This window comes from Thamnophis sirtalis, unplaced genomic scaffold, assembly GCF_051295495.1.
Source record: "Thamnophis sirtalis isolate CommonGarterSnake01/CBP01778 unplaced genomic scaffold, rThaSir2_p1.2 scaffold_13, whole genome shotgun sequence".
Taxonomy (NCBI): domain Eukaryota; kingdom Metazoa; phylum Chordata; class Lepidosauria; order Squamata; family Natricidae; genus Thamnophis; species Thamnophis sirtalis.
The window spans coordinates 16,422,271-16,443,665 of NW_028261393.1; the positions used below are offsets into that span (position 1 = coordinate 16,422,271).

The following is a 21,395-nucleotide window of genomic DNA, read 5'->3' on the forward strand; positions in this document are numbered from 1 at the left end:
ATAGAAATACCTGCCTCTACCTAGGATTGAACTCACAGCCTCCTGATTGTGAGGTGAGCGCTCCGCCTCTAGGCCACTGCACCACTCAGAATGATGGACGGGCATCCTGGATACAAAATCACTTTCCAGTTTAGTTGACCTGGGCTGTTGCTTTAATCAGCCCCATTTTGTCTTGTTTGCCTCAGTGGTCCTGTATCATGGAATTTTTAAACTAGCCATAACCTATTTTTGAAGGTTATAGCTCAGTGTTTCTCAACCTTGGCAACTTGAAGATGTCCGGACTTCAACTCCCAGAATTCCCCAGCCAGCGCTGGCTGGGGAATTCTGGGAGTTGAAGTCCGGACATCTTCAAGTTGCCAAGGTTGAGAAACACTGTTATAGCTAGTTTAAAGGTATCTGTCCACAATAATTTTGAAAAAAAATAGTGTCACTTATTTTTAAAAATTAACCTTATTTATTGCAACTAGTTTTTCAGAGTATTGCATCCCCGCCTGCACTGGGGTTATTATTTTTAACTGCGAATGTGTAGGACAAAAATAGTACAAATGAGTAATAAATGTAATCGCCGTATAAAAGAAGGGATTAAGAAATAAGTGACATTTGCCCTTAATTCCACTTTTTTCCCCTTGACAAATAGAATGATTTTTAATGGCTCAACTTGGGGAAAGGGTTACTATAAGGTGTCAAATTTCATTTCATTGTGGGTTGTGTTTGACCTCGGGAGCCTCTGTGGACATGGCCAGGGGTGGGCATGGCCAGCTCAACGTCACTCATATTGGGGGCACCTGTGGTGGGCAAGTGCTAAGGCAGAACTTCCCTCAGACCCTCCCTCCCTCTCATAATCTTCCTTCCTTCCTTCCTTCCTTCTCTTTTCTTCTTCCTTCCCTTCTTTCCTTCCTTCTCTTTTCTTCTTCCTTCCCTTCTTTCCTTCCCCCCTTCCTTGCTCTTTTCCCATCTTCCCTTCTTTGTCTTTCCTCTTTCCCTTTCCCTTTTCCTGTCCTTTCTTGCATGCTCAAATGCAATAGCAATAGCAATAGCAGTTAGACTTATATACCACTTCATAGGGCTTTCAGCCCTCTCTAAACGGTTTACAGAGTCAGCATATTGCCCCCCACAGTCTGGGTCCTCATTTCACCCACCTCGGAAAGATGGAAGGCTGAGTCAAACCTTGAGCCGGTGAGATTTGAACAGCCGAACTGCAGAACTGCAGTCAGCTGAAGTGGCCTGCAGTGCTGCATTTAACCACTGCGCCACCTCGGCTCTCTTTCTCCTTTTGCTTTATTATTAGTTTGTTTTGATAGCCCTCTGCCAGCGAAAACGCACAGCTCTCCCAAGGTCCGTTTTCGCTCACAAAGGCACCACGGGACGGTCCTTCACTGCTTCCAGGGTGTCCCCGCGGGCCAGATCTAAGCACCCTGCAGGCCGGATGCGACCCACGGGCCTTGAGTTTGACCCCTGTGGTATAAGGGATTCAGATGTTTTCCCCTTGTTTGCAATCCCCTTTTCTTGAGGTTGAAGAAATCAGTTGGCTCCAATTCTACCTGAACTTTTTCTTTTCAGAGTCATCCGGGACACAGAAAGGGAAGAAGGAGAAAGACATAGCTGCCTCTGGCTGGAAAGCTGAAGGGCCACTTTCCAACACTTTCGATGTATGCAAAAATCCTGATGGAAAGCAGAAGGACAGGTATTGGCATATTAAAGCTGTTTGCATAAATCTGTCAGTGGTGTAACAAATAGCTAGGATAATCGTGTTTTGCAAATACCATGCTGGATGAACTTGAGAGAGTAGAATTGGCTGCAGATCGTCCTTGAGTATCTAACAAGGTTAAATCATGGTAACTGGACCAAAGTTTATGAAACAGATGTGTTTCATTGCACATCCAAGTAAGTTCTTCAGTCAAAATAAAAAAAAAATTAGTTATGGGAATGAGCAGCCCAAGCTGTGCTTGATAGGGGAGGAAGGAATAGGAGCATCGATTAGCCTGCCTGATGTAAAAACAACCAAGCTAATTACAGGTGGGAGGCGGGTGGATCAGGCTGTCAGCACGCAATGGCCAAATTGACTAATAGTGTATAAAGGCAGATATCTCTTTAATGGCTTTTACACTCTTTTGACGATGTTAAGTTCCGGAGATCGTGTGTGTGTGTGTGTGTGTGTGTGTGTGTGTGTGTGTGTGTGTGTAGAGAGAGAGAGAGAGAGAGATTAGATATAGATATAGATATATAGATATAGATATATAGATGTAGGTCTTTGGTTATTCGGGTTTTCTCCCGCGTAAAATTGGAAGTGTCTTGGTGACGTTTCGACGAAGTCTCATTCGTCATCTTCAGGCTTCGTGCTTCCAGGAGCAATGTGAGATCTCGGCTGTTTCTTCCTTTTAACTGCCAGTGGGGGTTTGAGCTGATTGGGTGGGAGCTTGGCTGTGTTCTGATTGGGTGGAGGTGTGTTCTGATTGGTTGGGGGTTTGTGTTTCATGTAGGGATAGGAGGGGTTTAAAGAGGCTAATGGTGCATTTGCAGTCTGGCTTCTGGTCCTTGGTCGTGCCTCCTCATCAGTGTGGGTTTTTGTCTGCTTTCTTTGTGGATGTTTGGTGGTGGCATCCTGTGTGGCTCTTGTGAGTGTGGGCCTGGTGTCATTCATCATGTTAGGGACTCGTTTATCAATACCCAATTACCCAATCAGCTCAACCCCCCACTGGCAGTTAAAAGGAAGAAACAGCCGAGATCTCACATTGCTCCTGGAAGCACGAAGCCTGAAGATGACGAATGAGACTTCATCGAAACGTCGCCAAGACACCTCCAATTTTACGTGGGAGAAAACCCAAATAACCAAAGCTACATACTAACACCCGCGAAAACCTCAGAAAACATATATAGATATAGATATAGATACATACATATATACATACATAGATATATATAGATATATATTGATATAAAATTCATAGATAGATATAGATATAGATAGATAAAATGTATTCCAATTTCCATTTTAAATTGTATTTTATCCAATTCCATTTTTAATTGTTCTTTTAAATCAGGTTATAGTAATATTTGTGTCTGGAACTCTGCATTCTGATATGGCCCAAGGACTAATCAGTAAAGTAAACTAACTAACTATACTGCTAAAGAAATTTACAGTTCCCAAAGGAAGCGTTTTTTTAACAGGATATACATTCTAATGCAGTGTTTCTCAACCTCAGCAATGTTAAAATGTGAACCTCAACTCCCAGAATTCCCCACCCAGGATGCTTTCTGGGAGTTTTAGTCCACATATCTTAATGTTGTTGAGGATGAGAAAGACTTGCTATAGTACAAGGGTGTCAAACTGGATTTCTTCGAGGGCCAGATCAGCATTGAAGTTCTCCCCTGCGGGCTGGCCGGGAACAGCCATTCCCTTCTGAGCAAAGGCAGCCTTAGAAGAGTTCTAGTGTTTACATGTAGATTTCCCAAGTAATTTGTAATGAATCATAAATCTAATTGTTTGATTGTTCTGACCACAACATATTTTTCCACCTACGTCAGACTGTTGAAACCAATAAAAGAAAGAAAACATAAAAAATGGAGTTTTTTGAGAGATACTTAAATCTTTGGCCCCCACTCTGGTGCAGAAATCAAATTTCTAGATTTGGAGTGTGCTGAAGTGGATGCTAAAACGGACAGGAGGGCTTGCTAAACGTGATTTATCTTTTGCATTTGACTACGAGATCTTACTGTTTTAATTAAAAAAATTAGCTCGATATTTGCCTTTGTCTTGCTTCAAAGCAGAATTGGGTAATTTTTTGTTGGTAAGTGGTGACATTATTCAATGAAATTTATGGTTGATTAGGGATTGCAGGAAGCAGAGCATTGCATAACACTGTTCTTTTGGTGAGTACTCTTAACAGATTATACAGCTCATTAGAGTTGGAAGGGACCTTGTAGGTCATTTAGTCCAACCCCCGCCCCCCCAGCCCAAGCAGAAGACCCTACATCATTTCTGACAAATGGCAGTCCAGTTTCTTCTTAAAAGCTTCCAGTGATGAAGCTCCCACAACTTCTGAAGGGAACTTTTGTTCCAGGGTTGATTGTCTCACTATCAGAAAATTTCTCCTTATTTCCAGGTTGAATCTCTCCTTGATCAGCTTCCATCCATTATCTGGCCTTGGAAAATAGCTTGACACCCTCCTCTCTGTGGCAGCCCTTCAAATAACTGCTATCATGTCTCCCCTGGTCCTTCTCTCCACTACACTAGCCATACAAGTACTTGCAACCGTTCTTCATATATTTTAGCCTCCAGTCCCCTAAACATCCTGGTTGCTCTTCTCTACACTCTTTCTGGAGTGTCAACATCTTTTTTATAGTGTGGTGACCAAAACTGGATGCAGTAACCATGAATGGTACGGGTAGCCTTGATTTTTTGGAACCTGTTATTTTGATTCCTGAATAAATGTTCACTTTTCTTTCCTACTTGCAAGCTTCCATGGGGGAGAAAGTAAGAATTTCCCTTTCTACCAACTTTCCTTCCATTTAGGTAGAAATGGCAAGATTTGCAGGCCAAAGGCTGTTTTCCTTGATAACACTGTCCCCCTAATTGATTTGGGATTGCTAAAATTTATCAGCACAATGGACACAGTTAACTTTCCACAAATCCTTCCCAAAAGGCCCAAAATATTTCTGCTCGTCCAATCATATTACAGTGTTAAAGATACACATCTTTAGAGCTGCAAATAATTTTTTTAATAAAAAAAATGCAGCTTCCAGTCTATAAGAGATTATCTCCTTCTGGTTTACAGCTTAAAAAGTAATTACCAGATTTTTGAATTAAAGAATATTAGTAGGCCTTTAGCGCCGTTCTTATCTCAGGAAAGGAGTCCGTTTCTAGCTTTCTTAAGATGAAAAATGTCTCTCTCTTGATCTTGTTTGTCCTTGGTGAAATGCCAGTTTTATTTTGCCAGAGAGCCTCCTTAATTTCACTTTCCACTTCAGTGCTGGTGAGTCAGATTTTGTCCCTGGACTCGCTAACTCGCTATTTGAAAGATGACAGAGGTGCACTGAGCTGATGGCTTTGGGAAGTTCTTCCAAAGTTTATTAAATAAAGTCTGCAGCACATCTGCTGCTTAGGTGGATATATAATTGAGCAAAAAGAGGCCAATTTACTGCTTATTCCTCAATTCTGTAACCGATCTGCGGTACAGGGGCAGATCCCAAAGGTTCTTCTCTTGTTCTTTCTCCCTCAATGTTTCATTTTTCTCCCCCAGATTAATTTTGCTGCCTTTTTAAATCAGTAATGGCTGTTTACATAAGTCAACACCTCTGCATTTGTACATCATTTTATCCTTTCATTAAGTAGTACATTAAGCTGTATGTGGCAACTGTTAGATAAAAAAGAATTGACAGGACTCATGATCAAGAGACAAAACTCTAATAATAGAATATTGACAGTGAACTGATTTCCTCCATCCTCCCTCCCTCCCACCCACCCACCCACCCACCCACCCACCCACCATCAAGAATACAGTTTGCAAATTGCTGGTCTATCTTTTAGCCCCAGGATAACTCATCCAAATCCTAACCACATTTACAAACCTATATACTGCTCTCTCTCTCTCTCTCTCTCTCTCCCTCTCTCTCTCTCCCTCCCTCCCTCCCTCCCTCCCCCCCCTCTCTCGGTCTCTTTGTCTCTGTAATGTATATGTACTGCATACCAAATATATACTGTATACAGGACCTGTATACTGTACAAGTCAAAAAGAGGGCTGTGAAAATATTTACAGACCCCTCACATCCTGGACATAAATTGTTTCAACTCCTACCCTCAAAACAACACTATAGGACAGTTTCCCCCCAAATGCCATCACTCTGCTAAACAACTAATTCCCACAACACTGTCATATTACCTACTAAGACTGTATTATTATTATTCTCATCCTTCCTAGTACCTATCTCCTCCCACTTATTATAACCATGTTGCTTGTATCTTTACAATTTATATTGTTTTATTTGTTTCCTAGTATGATTTGATTGCTTGTTAACCTATGACTATCACTAAGTGTTGTATCTTATGATTCTTGATGAATGTATTCTATTTTATTTTTCTTTATATACAAGAGAGCATATGCACCAAAGACAAATTCCTTGTGTGTCCAATTACACTTGGCAAATAAAGAATTCTGTTCTGTTCTATTCTATCCTATTCTATTCCCTTCCCATTCCATTCCTTATTATTCTATTCTATTCTATTCTATTCTATTCTATTCTATTCTATAGTCTAGTCTATTTATCCCTGCTTAGCTTTTTTTGTATCAGGTAGAGTTGCCCTCTGCTGCCCTCTGTTAGCCATGTTACCTGTCCTTAACAAAAGTAGTATATAACAGCTTTTTGTGCCTATGCTGTGCTAAGTAATAACATCCACATGACCTGTTAATCTCTTCTGTCTTCTCTGACCATAGCAGAAACAATCTATTGAAGTGTGGCACTTTATTGACGCAGAGAGACATGGCATTCAGAGGTCCTCAGTGAATAGACCAGTTGCATTTAAAAAATTGCTGGCTCGGTACATTTCTTACTTATGGGGTGTTCATCTCTCAGCTGTGTTACTACCAAAACCTATAAATAATATAGATTGCCTTTTCTAAGCAAAATGTAGGATCTTCTGTAAATATGAGCTTAAAAGATGAAAAAGTGCCACAGCTTTCTGGTTTATTTGTATGTTTTATTGCCTCCTTTTTAAAGCAATTTCACTTGACTTGTAACCTCATAAAAGTTTAAACTCCACATTCAGTTCTGGGAAAAAGTCTCTCTCTCTCTCCTCTCTACCTTCCAGGTACTTTTCCCAGCAGGCTTACTTATTTTGCCTTATTCACAAGCAGTTTTTCATCGCATCTTTTCACATTGAGCAAAAAAGGCTTGCAGGGACTGTGCCTGCATTACAAGCATGGAAAACAAACTTGAGAAACTCTGGGTATTTGTTCTGATGTCTCCTCTTTATAAAGAGGACACATACATCTTTGGTGTCAAGTTGGCATCAGAAAGACAAGAAAGCTGTAACTGTTGTGGGAAGAAATACCCCATCTGGTTCAGTTCCAAGCTGGGAGAAAGACACTGGTAACATGGAAGCTGATTGGAAAGAAGGTGGGGTTTTTTGGGGGGAATTTTTATTTTTATTTGTTATTCCCTTACATACAATTGTAGGTATACATTCACATAGTTGTTCTTCTTTACATTGGTCATTCTTGTATATTTGTTATTCCATGTAAAAGATTGTGATATACCATTTGGGTTGCTTTGTTTACCATCCCATCTGACTGTATTTAACACCCCCTTATTTTCCCTTTCTTTTCTCCCTCCCTCCCTCCTCTACTTCCTTCCTCCTTTCCCTTCCTTCTTCCTTTACCTCTCCCCTACTCCTACTCTTCCTCCCCTCTCTCCTCTTTCTTTCCCTTCCACCCCCCTCTCCTTATCTCTTCCTTCCTTCCCTCCCTCCTCTTCCTCTCCTCTCCTCTCTTCCTCTTTTCCTTTCTTTTTATATTGTTGTGGGTGTCACTTTCAGCTCTCAATTTATGTTTTCTTGGGATGGTATTTCCGCAAACCCAAATATAGTGTGAAGTCATTTTTTATTCTCTTTCCTTTGCTAATTTATCCTAACTATGATTTCCCCTTTCTATCTAAAAGATGGTTTAATGATGAAGCAGAATTTTGATTCTGGGCAGCTGAGCACATGGAGTTGAGAGTGGTTTTTTTTTTAATACCTTCTTTGGGCTTTGCACTCAAGCTTCCTGTTCCTGTGCAAGAACATGTATTCTATTGGTTGTTGCCAGATTCCTATGGGGTCAGGTAGGGCCGGGGTTATTTAAGAGTCATAGTTGGCTCTATAGGCAAAAGAGGAAATGCAAATCCTAGGTGTTTGTTTGAGCTCCCAGGTTTGGTTGAAGTTTGGACTTCTCTGAGATGATGCAGTGAAGGAGCTTGTGTTCTGAAGAGTGTTGGGCAATTCCTATTGTGGCTTTGTCCTGTGTTGGCTCTTGAGTGAGGGCTAATCCTACCATTCTGCCTTTGTTCAGACTTTGCTGCAAGGAGATTCAAAATATCCTGTCTTGAATGGATCCAACTCTGCATTTCTAAAAAGGTGGCCTCCTCAGTTTCTGCCTGGGGCAGGGAGACTGGGGCTGGTTTCTGAATAGCTGGCCCAATCTTTCTCAATGGGCACAGAATATCTGCTGGAGCTATTAAGAAAGACTGAGTCTGCTTCCTGCCTCTAAAAAAACATGTTTCTCCATTTCTCATTTAGGGGAAATATAATATTCTGCCTTTTTAAATATTCCTCAAAATATTTCGTTCTTCTAGGAAGGTGGATGCTGACTTTCTACACTGTCAAGTAGGTTTTCTTGGTTCACCAAATTGTAAAAAATGGGGAAAAAATTTCAGATGACATCAGATCCAATTCTCAACTCTAGGTAGGATCTGTGTAGGAGAACAGCAGAGAAGAGAAGAGGTGGAGTTAAATGCATCATCAGTTTGCAATCCTTTCATAGTCAGCCAAGTCGAACCCTACTTGAATTCTGCTGACCTTTATTTAGCACCAATTTAGTGGTGACCGCAAATTGAGGAGATTCTTATGTATAAGCTAGAATAAATATCCTATGCTATAACTTTACAAATGATCCGGATTCTTTACGCCTGAAATCTGTATGTTCTGACCCAGCTCCCCAAACACAACAAACCCTTTGAAGTTGACTCAAAGATTCCTTTATTACGAGTGTCAACAGCCCCGGCAAAAAGTTTCTTTCTCACCGCAGGCTAGCAGGTTCGTCCGGCAGTGAGATGAATAGTTATTTGCCACATAGTTATCTCCGTCCCCTGACTTTTACCCCCAGAGCTAGGGTGGGGCTTCTCTAGCAGTGGCGGCTCTTCCTTCCCAAGGATCAGCCCATGGATTTCCATTGCTCTCCTCTCCTCTGCCTTCTGCACATCCGCGCGTCAGGCACTGTACCCAGCTGTTCCTCACCGCCCTCATCAGCCACCTCCAGACCTGGGGGCTGTTGAGTCTCCATCTGAGGGCTGACGGACGGCCCAGGCTCCGCCTCTGTCTCTCTTTCTCTCTCTGTGCCAGCTCAATTCCCTCTTCCCTCTCGGAGCTGTCAGGTTGCCTTGATGTTAACCCTGACTACCATGCCTCCTCCTCGTCCTCCTCCTCCTTGTCCTCCTCTTCCTCCTCCTCCTCCTGATTTGGCTGTTGGAGGGGCCGGAGGCCACAACACTTTAGCCCCAAATGCAAATTATTTAATTGCTTTAGTAAATCAGATTTTATGTAGATTTTGATGCATTGTCTCTTAAAAACCAGGCTGGGTTTTTTTTGTTTGTTGGAAAAATGACATCACACAGGCTATGATGTCATGATGCAAACTCCGCCCTCGAACCGAAGTTGCAGGGCTTCCATTGTGATGTCATCAGGACAATTTACTTGCTTGTCCTCTCACCCCTGATGCTGGCGAGTGGAGATGTTTGCCCAGTCCTTCCTTAAATGCATCCCCTGTCTCTGCCTGCTTTATTAGGACTTGTGTTGTGTAGCGCTTAATCGGAACAAAGGGGTTGCTACTGCAGGAAAAGCTGAAACCTTAGTGAATATCCATCTCACCTCTCAGGAGGTCTCCAGTTGATTGCCAAGCAAAGGCAGGCTCATCTTTTATTTATTTGCAATTTGTATAAACGGTTGCATTCCAGAGAGGCTCCCGGAGGGGGGGGGGTCACAAGAAGGCCATAAAACACGGCAGATCATAAACTCTGATAAAAAGAAGTCAGAATTCATAATGAGGGTTTGCTCTCTGCTCTCTCAATCTCTCTGATAACCTTTGCATCCCAGGAGGTCTATTAGACAGCAGAGTTTAAATGGGTTTTCCAAAACGAGGGAGAAGTAGGTGTTGTTGTTGTGGGAGAGGCTCTTCTAAAAGAAGGGAAGTACGGAGAAATACAGGTACCCTGTTTCCCTGAAAATAAGCCCTCCCCGGAAATATTGCAGCACAGCAGCAGCCATGAGGTGACCACGCTCGTTGCCTCCTGCACCTCAAAAATAATAAGACCTCCCCGAAAATAAGGCCAAGTGCTTATTTTGAGGTCAAAAGAAAATAAAGGCCCTGTCTTCTTTTGTAGGGGGTGTTATTTGGAACCCTGATATAATTGTGGTCCTAAATCAGGACTACCTGTTATTGCTTGGATGGGGAAGGTAGGATGGAAATCTGCAGATAGGACAGGACAGATTCTTTGTAAACTTAACACAAACTTCTACAAGTTTGGTTGAGAGATCCTCCAGGGCAGGGGTTGGCAACCTTAAACACCCAAAGAGCCATTTGGACCCGTTTCCCACAGAAAAGAAAACACCGGGAAACCACCACAAAACCCTTCCCATGTCTATTTCTTGAGCGGCCACAAAACTAGTATATGTAGCTGAAGTAAGCAATTCTGTTTTCTTCTGAAACTTTTCTTGTCTTGGATTTCACCATGTTTGGGGGTTGAAAAGCTCAAGAAGAGCCAAGGTGGCGCAGTGGGTAGAGTGCAGTACTGCAGGCCACTTCAGCTGACTGCTAGTTCAGCAGTTCAGCGGTTCAAAGCTCACCGGCTCAAGGTTGACTCAGCCTTCCATCCTTCCGAGGTGGGTGAAATGAGGACCCAGACTGTGGGGGCGATATGCTGACTCTGTAAACTGCTTAGAGAGGGCTGAAAGCCCTATGAAGCGGTATATAAGTCTAAAAAAAAAAGAAAAGAAATCACGTTCCAGCGGGTGTCGCACATTGGCGGGTATAACGCATATTTTGAGCAACAGGGAGCCACAGCAGAGGGATGAAAGAGCCACATGCGTGGAGCCGTAGATTGGCTGACCCTTGCTCCAGGGTATCCCAGCTGTAATCCTGTTTATTTTCAGATTCTTTGGCAGCTGCCTCAAAACTGACAAAAAGTCTTCCACGCAAGGCTGGCTGAAATGACAGGGAAGCAATTTCAGGAACTGAATGTTTTTCTGCTTAGAACCAATTAATCCCCGCGTATATCTGGGTGGAGATGTTGTGATTTATTTTGTTCTAACAGCCTTGTTGTAATCCGGCGGGGAGACGGGCTTTTTTTCCTTGAAACAAGGAGCCTGCAATCGACTTGTTTACATAACCCCTCAAATCTGCTTCATTCTGGGAAGCCGCTTGGAAAAAGCTAAGCAAGAAATATAAATAGTCCTTATGACTTATGACCGTAATGGAACTTGGTTGTAAAATGGCTCACCCATGCATCTGACCTGATTTTGTGACTGTTTCTTTTGCAGCAGTCATTAAGTGAGCACTGTGGTCATTAACCAATTGTTCACTGTGGCCAGTTTTGCTGAAAACTGGAAGCAAATGTTGGTTTTTTGGCAAAACCATTGCAAAACCTGTGTCAACCATCCCGTTGATGTATGCAACAAAAGAAAAATTCCTGGGTCATTTTTTTAAAAATCAAGAGTATAACTTTACTGATAGAACCAAACAGGCACAGAAGAAGTGAAGCTCACTCTGAGGTTTGCACGTGCAAACCAGCATAATTAATTTCCCCTTTTTCCTATCTGGGCCAATCCAGCACATTCATTTTGTTTTGGGAAAACAGTCTGCGCCTTCGGAAGGTCTCCATCATGCGGCCTTGAAGTCTCGGGATGTTCTCAGGCTGCAGATGGCTTGCATACATTCCTCGTCTCCTTCCAGCTCCCAATACATCCCAAGCATTCCCCTTCCCCCCTCCCGTTGTCTCTGTTGTAACGCTGCGAGTTGAGGTGTGTTACGAGTCAATCTTGACAGCCTGATCACATGACTGCGGGGGTGGCTACCAAACTGTAGAAATGTCACATGACTGCAAGGGTGTATCAGAAATTTGGAACCCGATTGTAAGTACATCCTAGGGAGCTCTGTTGTAACTTCCAACGGGTTGCTAGGTGACCGGTTACAAGTCGCGGAGTATCTTTTCAGTTTGTACTTTTCTTATGCTTTAGTGGGGTTTTTTGGGGTGGGGTGGGGTAATTGGAAGATGGATATTCTAAGATTATCCTGTTTTATCTGGAGAAAACTGAATTGAGGAATGACTTACGATTGTGAATAGCAGAGCTGAGGCACCAGTCATTTATTATGTCATCAAAAAAGTTACTTCTTGCCACCTGCAAGACTTGCAAAAATGTTTATCAACCTGTCTACTAAGTGCTGGAAATGTAATCATACCCCAGGTACCTACTATCCAGGGGTGGGTTTCAACCAGTTCGCGGCGGTCCTTGCGAACCGGTTGGTCGCCGAACCCGGAAGTAAGTAACTTCCGGGAATGGCGAAGGGCGCGCCAAAAAAAAATTGTTTTTTGCCCTTCCCAGGTTTCAGGAGGCTTTGCTGAAGCCTGGGGAGGGTGAAAAACATCCAAACGGACCTACTGGAAGTCCAGAGGCTTCAGTGAGGCCTGCAGCCATGTGCCAGGAGGGGGGGAAGGAGAGCAGGCGGGGTGTGTGTGCGCACATGCATGGGGGGGGAGGGCATTGCATCAGTGTTGGGTTGCAGGCGATATGTTCTGGTACGGTGCTCCGGAGGGCCCACCCGCCCGCCCTCGCTCCTTATCGGTCTTTTAAGTCCTCGGTGCTTCCGCGCACGGCATGTACAATGCCTGTGCGATGCTCCGCTGAGCACCTGGAGCGTCTTGGAGGTGCTAGGACGCATGCGTGCACGCTGTGCGCGTCCAGGTTGACGCTGCTGTGCCTGTTCCAACCGTACTGGTTGGAACGGGATCCGGAACCCACCACTGCATTGCATTATGGGTGTGGGCACACACGGGCTATCATGTGTTTACCTGCCCTTTTGACACCCGAGCAGAAAAACATTCGCCATCACTGGTAAATGGTATACCCGACTGTTCTTTCCCGGCCTCTAAATTACACTGATACCGGCTTGGCTGTCTGCCACGAGTAAGAAGGGAGATAAACCATCCCTTGGCTAGAAGCCCAGGCAAATAATCTCTATGAAAAACAAGACTAACGGAACTCACAGAATTCTTCAAACTTTAAACTGAGATGGTAACTGTTGTTTCCTGCAAAATTCCCCTCCCATCGCCCCGCCTATAAGCTCTCTGGGAGGGGCCAATCAGTCCTATTTCCTTCTGCGAGCCTGTTTCCACAGCTGCTGCCTTCTCCTATTGGCTCTCGGCATCCGTATGTCAGGGACAACCTCCCCCTGTTCTTCCTCACTGCTCCCTGGCTCAGACGCCATCTGGTGGCCAACAGGACTCCCTAGTCCAGGGGTAGTCAACCTTTTTATACCTACCACCCACTTTTGTATCTCTGTTAGTAGTAAAATTTTCTAACCGCCCACCGGTTCCACAGTAATGGTGATTTATAAAGTAGGGAAGTAACTTTACTTTATAAAATTTATAAAGCAGAGTTACAGCAAACCCCTACCGCCCACCCTGAAAGCTGGAATGCCCACTAGTGGGCGGTAGGGACCAGGTTGACTAGAATAGAATAGAATAGAATTTTATTATTTGTATGCCGCCCTTCTCCGGGAGGACTCAGGGCGGCGAACAATTCAAGGGGGGGAAAAAGGGGGAACATAAAAAGACAAAATACAAATAATAAAAGTAGACAACAGTCGCACAACCATACATGTCGAGAGGGGAGGGAACTCATCACCCCCAGGCCTGTCGGCAAAGCCAGGTTTTGACGGCTTTTCGGAAGGCCTGGAGAGAATCCCTGCGGGGAGTTCATTCCAGAGGGCCGGAGCTGCCACAGAGAAGGCCCTCCCCCGGGTAATAGCCAGGTGGCATTGGCTGGTAGATGGCACCCGGAGGAGGCCAACCCTGTGAGATCTAATGGGTCTGTGGGAGGTAATTGCTACCACTGTTCTAGTCCCTGCTCTGACTCCCCAGAGTCTTCCTCAGCCTCCAGGGCAGTCCCATAATGTTCATCATTGTCAGATTCTACCAACAGCTCGGCCGGCCGCTGCTGGGCCACAACACCCCACAACGTGCTGGTTTTTTTTAAAAAAAGTGTTTATGAATAACATTGATTTAAAAAAATAGTCACCTCCGAGTCTTTTCGAGCCAAGATATAACGCAGTCTTAACATTTGTTCTCACCCTGCAGAGACGCGTCTACTTCCCGAAAGTCACACTTGGAGCTCAAAAAAGAGAGGTATGTTTTCAGGGCTCTGGCGGGAACTCCTGTCCAAGGAAGGTGCTTAAAGATGCAGCGACGTAAAGAATTAGAAAGGGAAAAAGATGAAACGTTCTTAAAGGTGACCCTGGGGGCAACCCTTCCCTCCCACCGCTACAATGGCGACAGCGACTCTTGCTGTTTGTGTATGCAAATGTTGCATTATAAATGAGCTTGTAATTGCAGTGCAGCTTTCTTAACAAACAGGAGCTGGCCTTTTATGCGGTAATGATGCTGCAATCTATATACTTGGCCATCTGCCCTCCCCCCCCCCCGCTGTAGCCAGAATTAGTGGGTTTTAATGCAGTATATAAACCCACACCACGCTGAGCTTGTTAAATAGGAGGGTCGCATGCAAAGCACTTTCTGACTTGACAGGATGCAGGTAGTCCTTGAGTTATGACCACAGTGGGGACCAGGATTTCTGTTGTAAGCCATTGCAGTCCTAAATTGAGATAGATTCAATTTTACATGCGGTGAATCGGGGACGTGGTGGCTCAGTGGCTAAGACCCTGAACTTGTCGATCAGAAGGTCGGCAGTTTGGCGGTTCGAATACTTAGCGCTGCGTAATGGAGTGAGCTCCTGTTAACTTGTCCCAGCTTCTACCAACCTAGCAGTTCAAAAGCAAGTAGAAAAATAGAGACCACGTTTGGTGGGAAGGTAACAGCGTTCTGTGTGTCTTTGGTGTTTAGTCATGCTGGCCACATGACCACAGAGACAACTTCAGCTCTTTGGCTTTGAAATGGAGATTAGCAGCACCCTTTAGAGTCGGGAATGACTAGCCCATATGTGCAAGGGGAACTTTTACCTTTACAGTTTTACAGCAAGGAGGTCTAATGATGTATGCCTCTTTGCCCACATTCTTCATCCCCTCTTTTTTCCCCTTATAAAGGAGGGACTCCAAAGATTCAAGATCTTCCAGCTCTACTTCTAGTTCCTCTACTTCCTCTCCCAAGAGACTGTCGGTGGACAGGTAAGCTAATCCAGCCCTTGTGCTCACTCTACTACTAATCGTTTTACGTTGGTTCTACTGATCTAGCAAGATACAGAAGAACAAGAGTAAGACGAGACCTGGGACCTTGCAGATCTTCTAGTTCCAACCCCCTGCTCAGGCATGAAGCCCTCTGCCATTGCAGACAAATGGCTGTCCAATCTCTTCTTTAAAAGTTCCATTGTTGGAGCATCCACCACTTCTGGAGGCAAGCTGTTCCACTGATTAACTGAGGAAATGACTCTTCTTCTACTCCTACCTTAGAGGGGATAAGATCACACATGTTGGCATGGAGAAAATTTACGTTGCTTCTTTATTTTCAAAAGGACCTAAAATGGTGCTTTGAATTATCATGGCCTGAGCTGAAATTGTTACGATGCCCCTCTCTGTATCCACTCTAGGAGAACCTCTACCAGCTCCAACCCAGCAGCCTCCCCTCCTGGATTCCATAAAAACAAAGAGGATAGCAAAGATGAAAGGTATTGTTTGACTGTTGGTGTTCAAAGGAAAAAAACAGGATAAACTAGCTACATGGAGACGGTTAGCCATAAGGCATAAGAATGGAGAGCAGGACCAAAAAATGAAGTGGCTCCAGGGGTGGTGTTCACTTACCTTTTCTACTGGTTCGGAAATGTGAGCGTGCGTGCTCAGCCTTCTGCGCATGCGCTTTGGCTTCAAAACGTGCCTAATGGGATGGCATAGAACCGGGGCGGGTAGGCAGGCCCACCCACGATTCCCACTACTGGTTCGGGCGAACCAGTCCGAACCGGCAGAAGACCACTTCTGAGTGCCTCCAATTGCCAATTGGCATTGTTTAACAGATCAATCAAAGGAGTGTGCAGACAACATTCCTCTTCAGTTGGTTCTACAAGAGCCGCTGTTCGCTGTTACAGTGCTTTAGAACTGGATGTTTCCTATATCACTGTAAAACAAATAGTTGTTAATAGATATAGTCCCTGTGTTTTTATCTGAAACTTCTTCAAAGCTATCTAAGCTATCAATTTAACTGCAGCTTCTTAGGGTGGACAGAAAAAGGCTACACATGCAGCTTGCATAAGGGATAGTCCATTTGGCTACAACTTCCACTATCCCAGTCGTAGATCATGAGAATTGTAGGCTAAGCTATTTGCAGGGAATGAGGTGCCCAATTCTGATAAAGATTTATGTTTGAAAAAAATACCAATACTTAAATGGGAATGTGAAATGTCTCATTATGTGAACGAGTAATATGCGTGCCTATTCAGTTTGATGGGCAGTTTTTTATATTGGATAAATTCCTTAAAGACCCCTGGCTTTAGGTGATTTTTCCCATAGGCCAAAATATGAACTGGCAGCTTTTTAAACAGAGCACATGTTCAAATAGAGGACTGTCCTTCTGTAAAAGGACATAACCTTGTGGTTGTTGGCATGTGACTTCTTGTGTAGCCTTCATTTTTCTTATGAATTCTGCACAGGTTTCCACAGTATTTTCTAATGTGTGTGAGAGACCAAAAAAAAAAAAAAGAGCTTTCATGTCATATCGTATTGGCTTTGAATTAAGTTGCCTGCATTCATGCAAAGCTTGTAATCCAGAGATTTGTTTAACCCAGCGGTGTCAAACTTGATTTCATTGAGGGCCACGTCAGGGTTGCGTTAAATCTTTGGGGGGGCCATGGGGGGCATGGCTAGCTCAACATGGGGCTGCCCTTGAAGAGCATCCGGCGACTTCAGCTAGTGCAGAACGCGGCCGCGCGAGCGATTGTGGGTGCACCTCGGTTCACCCACATAACACCTATCCTCCGCGAGCTACGCTGGCTACCTGTCAATCTCCGGATGCGCTTCAAGGTGCTATTAGTCACCCATAAAGCCCTGCATGGTAGTGGATCTGGATACTTGAGAGACCGCCTTCTGCCAATTACCTCCCTGCGACCAATTAGATCTCATAGATTGGGCCTCCTCCGTATTCCATCGGCCAGCCAGTGCCGGCTGGCAACTACAAGGAGGAGGGCCTTCTCAGTAGTAGCCCCGACCCTTTGGAACGAGCTCCCCGTGGAGATTCGTACCCTCTCCACCGTCCAGACCTTCCGCACAGCCCTTAAGACCTGGCTAGCCCGTCAGGCCTGGGGACAAGGATAGCCGCCCCTCCCGAATGATGAATGTATGTTGCTTATTACTTTTATTATATGTGTCTACGTCATTGTATTCCCCCCTCCTGATTTTATGTGAGCCGCCCTGAGTCCCCTCAGGGAAAAGGGCGGCCTACAAATGTTAATAAACATCCTAAACAACAAACATCCAAACATCACTCATGCCGGGGTGCCTGTGGTGGCCCGAGCACTCTGCCAGCAAAAACGGGCTCCCGAGCTCCGTTTTCACTGGCAGAGGCACTGCGGGCCAGTCCTTCACTGTTTCCCAGACGGCCCCTTAGGCCAGATCCTAGCACCCCTGGGCCTTGAGTTTGATACCTCCGGTTTAACCCTTTTTCTGGGTTTAACAGTGCAATCTGGCTGGATTTGTAGGCTAAGTACCAACACTTGTACTTAAACGCATGTTAACCAATCCCATAAAGTTCTACAAGCACATCTCTTAAATATTTTCTTAACTGGTTGAGCTAACTTGTATGAACATGCCGATTAATCATATCAGCCCTGGCTTAAAATGTAAGTAGCACACTCCAGATTAGAAGGTGGGACAGGCCTTGCCATTAAACAAGGGCTCCAGCTTGCTCAATCTGAGTTTCAAGAAAAGAAAGCAAAGAATTAGCTTTCTGGTGTCTTTCTATTGGATTTTTGCAGCTAGGGAAGGAAGAGGTTGTTTTGGCTTGGATAGCAAAATAATTTGATTGCTCTTGACTTCAGTGATCCCAAGTGGGTTAGAGGCTATATTGAAATGGTTGTAAATTAGCATTTTTCCCCCCATTTAAAACAAAAATCTCCCTTGTTGTCCTGCTCAGATCAAATGACAAATCTCGAAGTGAGGTGCCCAAGATGCCAGCCAGCCCTGTCACGCCAACATTTGGAACTTCTGTCTGCTTCTTGCCCTCGTCCTATTTGACTGGAGACTCCATTAGGGACAAGTGTATTGAGATGGTCTCTGCAGCCCTGAAAATGGATGGTGAGAAAGAAAACATCCTGGGGGAATTGAGAAATTAACTTAGGAGGAGAGTCAAGGGGATCTAAAGAGTTTACAGTCTGACCTGGAGCTCTGGTTCCGATGTTTTTATCTCCAGCTTCCATTCTTCTGGGAGTTACCTGTATGGCAAAATTCAGGAGAGGAGAAGCGATCAAACAGTGATTTCTGAAGTGCATGAGTATTGATTAGATTACATAACTACAAAAGCATTTCCACAGTTATTGATATAGAGATAGCAATACCCTTAGATTTATATACCGCTTTACAGTGCTTTACAGCCCTCTCTAAGCAGTTTACAGAGTCAGCATATTGCCCCAAACAATCTGGGTCTTCCTTTTACTGACCTTGGATCGAACTCCTGGCAGAAAGCAGAGTCAGCCTGCAAAACTGCATTCTAACCACTGTGCCACCATGGCACAAAAATGATATTGCTATAGAGAAGATTGATAATGCCAATAGGATCAATTTTACTTACTACACCAAGCAGCAGCAGAAAACGTCTGTAAAAACGGTCTGTAAAATAAGATAAAATGAAGAGCTACCATAAGTTAAAAAGTGATTGCAAATGAGAGGCATTTGCAGGGAGAGCCAAGGAGGCAAATGATGAAAAGAGCTAATTCACGATGCAAATTCTGCCCTTTTGGGGGGTGGGGTTGTCACAACATCAAATGTTGGGTATGGAAGGGACAAAGCTTATGGCATGTTGCTCATCACTTTGATGAAAGCATCAGAACCTGCAAATGCTCCTGGTTCAAATAAATGTAGTGGAAACAACAATCCACAGTTAAAAAATTAACATTCAGAAGTAAGCAATTATTTTCTGCTGCTACTATTGCGTTATTGATATTAATAGGCATTCTATAAGGAAATCATAGAAGGGACACAGTGGCTTAGTAGCTAAGATGGTGAGCCAGATCAGAAGGTCAGCAGTTCGATGGTTCGGACCCCTAGTGCCACATAATAGAGTGAGCTCCCGTAACTTGTCCGAGTTTCTGCCAGTTTGAAAGCATGTAAAAAATGCTAGTAGAAAAATAGGAGCCACCATTGTGAAGGTAACAGCCTTCCATGCGCCTTCGGTGTTTAGTCATGCCGGCCACATGACCACAGAGACGTCTTCAGACAGCACTGGCTCTTTGGCTTTGAAACGGAGATGAGCACCCCCCTAGAGTCAGGAACGATTAGCACATATGTGCGAGGGGAACCTTTACATTATAATTTTTTTATTGTTGCTCTTACACTAGTTAATTATGTTATGCATCTATTTTTTAAACCCAGAGGTGTTCAACCTTAGCATCTTAAGACGTGTAGACTTCAGCTCCCTTGCTGGCTGGGGAATTCTGGGAGTTGAAGTCCATGTGTCTTAAAGTTGCCAAAGCTGGACATCCCTGATCTAAGTATAGAAGTTCAGGTGTTTCGGTTGGACACAAAACTGAATTTTATCTGGTTGTGCTCAATGATTTTCCCCCCCTTATGTCCCTGTTTTCATGTCTTTCTCCTCTTCATCTCCATTCAAGATGATTACAAAGAATTTGCGGTCAACTGTGATAAGATGGCAGCCGAGATTGAAGATTATATCTTTTTGATATTTGGGTCTGCTGGTTATTAGTGCGAGTGGGAAAATGAAGTTATAACTGCCAAAACATCTTAGGGAGATATTTACATGGGTGAGATTCGAACAGCTTGACACAATGGTCAGATATGGGAGATTCCATTCTATACCCTACAATGGACATCTCTGTATTTGCGGAGTGGCAGAGGTAGAAGACCTGGCTCACATCCTAATTGATTGTTGCCTGTATAAGGGTGTAAGAGACAGGTATCTCGGTCTATATACCAAATGAATGACCCATTGGGATCCCTATATCAAAGCAACTTACCTTATGTGTGGCCAGAAAATAATATTTAACACAGCACAGTACTTAAGCAAAATGGTTCGGTTGAGATTGGCATATGTGGGACTGATTGTGTTAGATTGTAGGGGTGACACCAAAATATAATTTTATCATATTTTATCTATATCTTAAATTATTGTGTTTATTGTGTTTCCAGTTCCACTTTACATCATATTTTATTCCAATTCCATTTTAAATTGTATTTTATCCAATTCCATTTTAAATTGCTTTTATCAAATTTTAGTAATAATTTGTTTCTGGAACTCTGCACTTTGATATGACCAAGGGCTAATCAATAATAATAAAAGAGATCACATAGGGTGGGAAATGCATCAGAGTGGGAAAGGTTTATGCTAATATTGGACAGGTGTTGCCTTGATGGGTAAAAACAAAAACTCCAGTCATTTAAATTGTATACATTCAGGAGATGCTTTCTTGAACTTTTTTTTCTAAAAGGTTAGGAGGCTAAAAAGAAGGGGTTCAAATTTTGTATGGGAACTACAGTAATTGCCTACTGCTTCGGACAGAAAGTGTGCTCTTCTGGGAATATATTAGGCATTGTTAAAAATGAGAGCAATGAGAAATATAAAAGGCTATAACTATCTTTTAAGACTAATGGCAATTCTCGGTCTCTGCTGTAGGCAGGGTGGTTCTGTCTGTATGGGAGAGGGAGGAATTGGCAAGATCCTGGGTTTGCAGGAATACAAAAAATAAAAAATAAAAATCAGTGTCTTCAGGGATTGGGAAAAGCCTTTAGAGCAGAAAAGTGGAATGAGAAAGAAACAACCTTGTTGTGGCCAGCAGACCGAGCAACAGATTCGGACATTGAGGAGGTTGGGGAGGAAGATGGGCCAGTCCTGGAGTCTGGGGAAGGCTCTGATGCGGGCTCTGTGTTGGAGGCAGAGAGGGGCCCAGATCCGTCTGGCAATTATCAGCTGTCTTCAGAGTCAGACATCAGTGAGGCAGATGAACAGCTGAAGCCTGTTCCCAGTGTGTGCATGCACAGAGTTGCCAGACAACGGGAGCAGCTAAAGGACAGGGGTCGACTTGGGAGTAAGGCCACAGGTGGCTCCTCCCAGAGGAAATAAAAGAGGAGCGAAAGGGGGTAGAATTTGCAGGAGACAATTAGTTCGCTTCTTAGTGTGAAGATTTGGACATTTTCCACACATTTAATTTTTATCTCACCTTTATTACTACTACTATTAGTACTTCAGTAACACAAGAGAATATA

General features: G+C 43.8%; 1 protein-coding gene across 1 annotated transcript in view; it reads left to right on the plus strand.

The window, feature by feature from the left end:
* The window catches only part of TCEA3 (transcription elongation factor A3), a 41,113-nt gene that overhangs the window by 13,154 nt on the left and 6,564 nt on the right, over positions 1–21,395 (plus strand). Inside the window, exons 4-9 of the mRNA XM_087727538.1 lie at positions 1,561–1,684; positions 14,101–14,148; positions 15,063–15,143; positions 15,563–15,640; positions 18,094–18,254; positions 19,787–19,843. Coding sequence (XP_087583664.1) covers positions 1,561–1,684; positions 14,101–14,148; positions 15,063–15,143; positions 15,563–15,640; positions 18,094–18,254; positions 19,787–19,843 — 549 coding nt within the window. The remainder of the gene's footprint in view (positions 1–1,560; positions 1,685–14,100; positions 14,149–15,062; positions 15,144–15,562; positions 15,641–18,093; positions 18,255–19,786; positions 19,844–21,395) is intronic.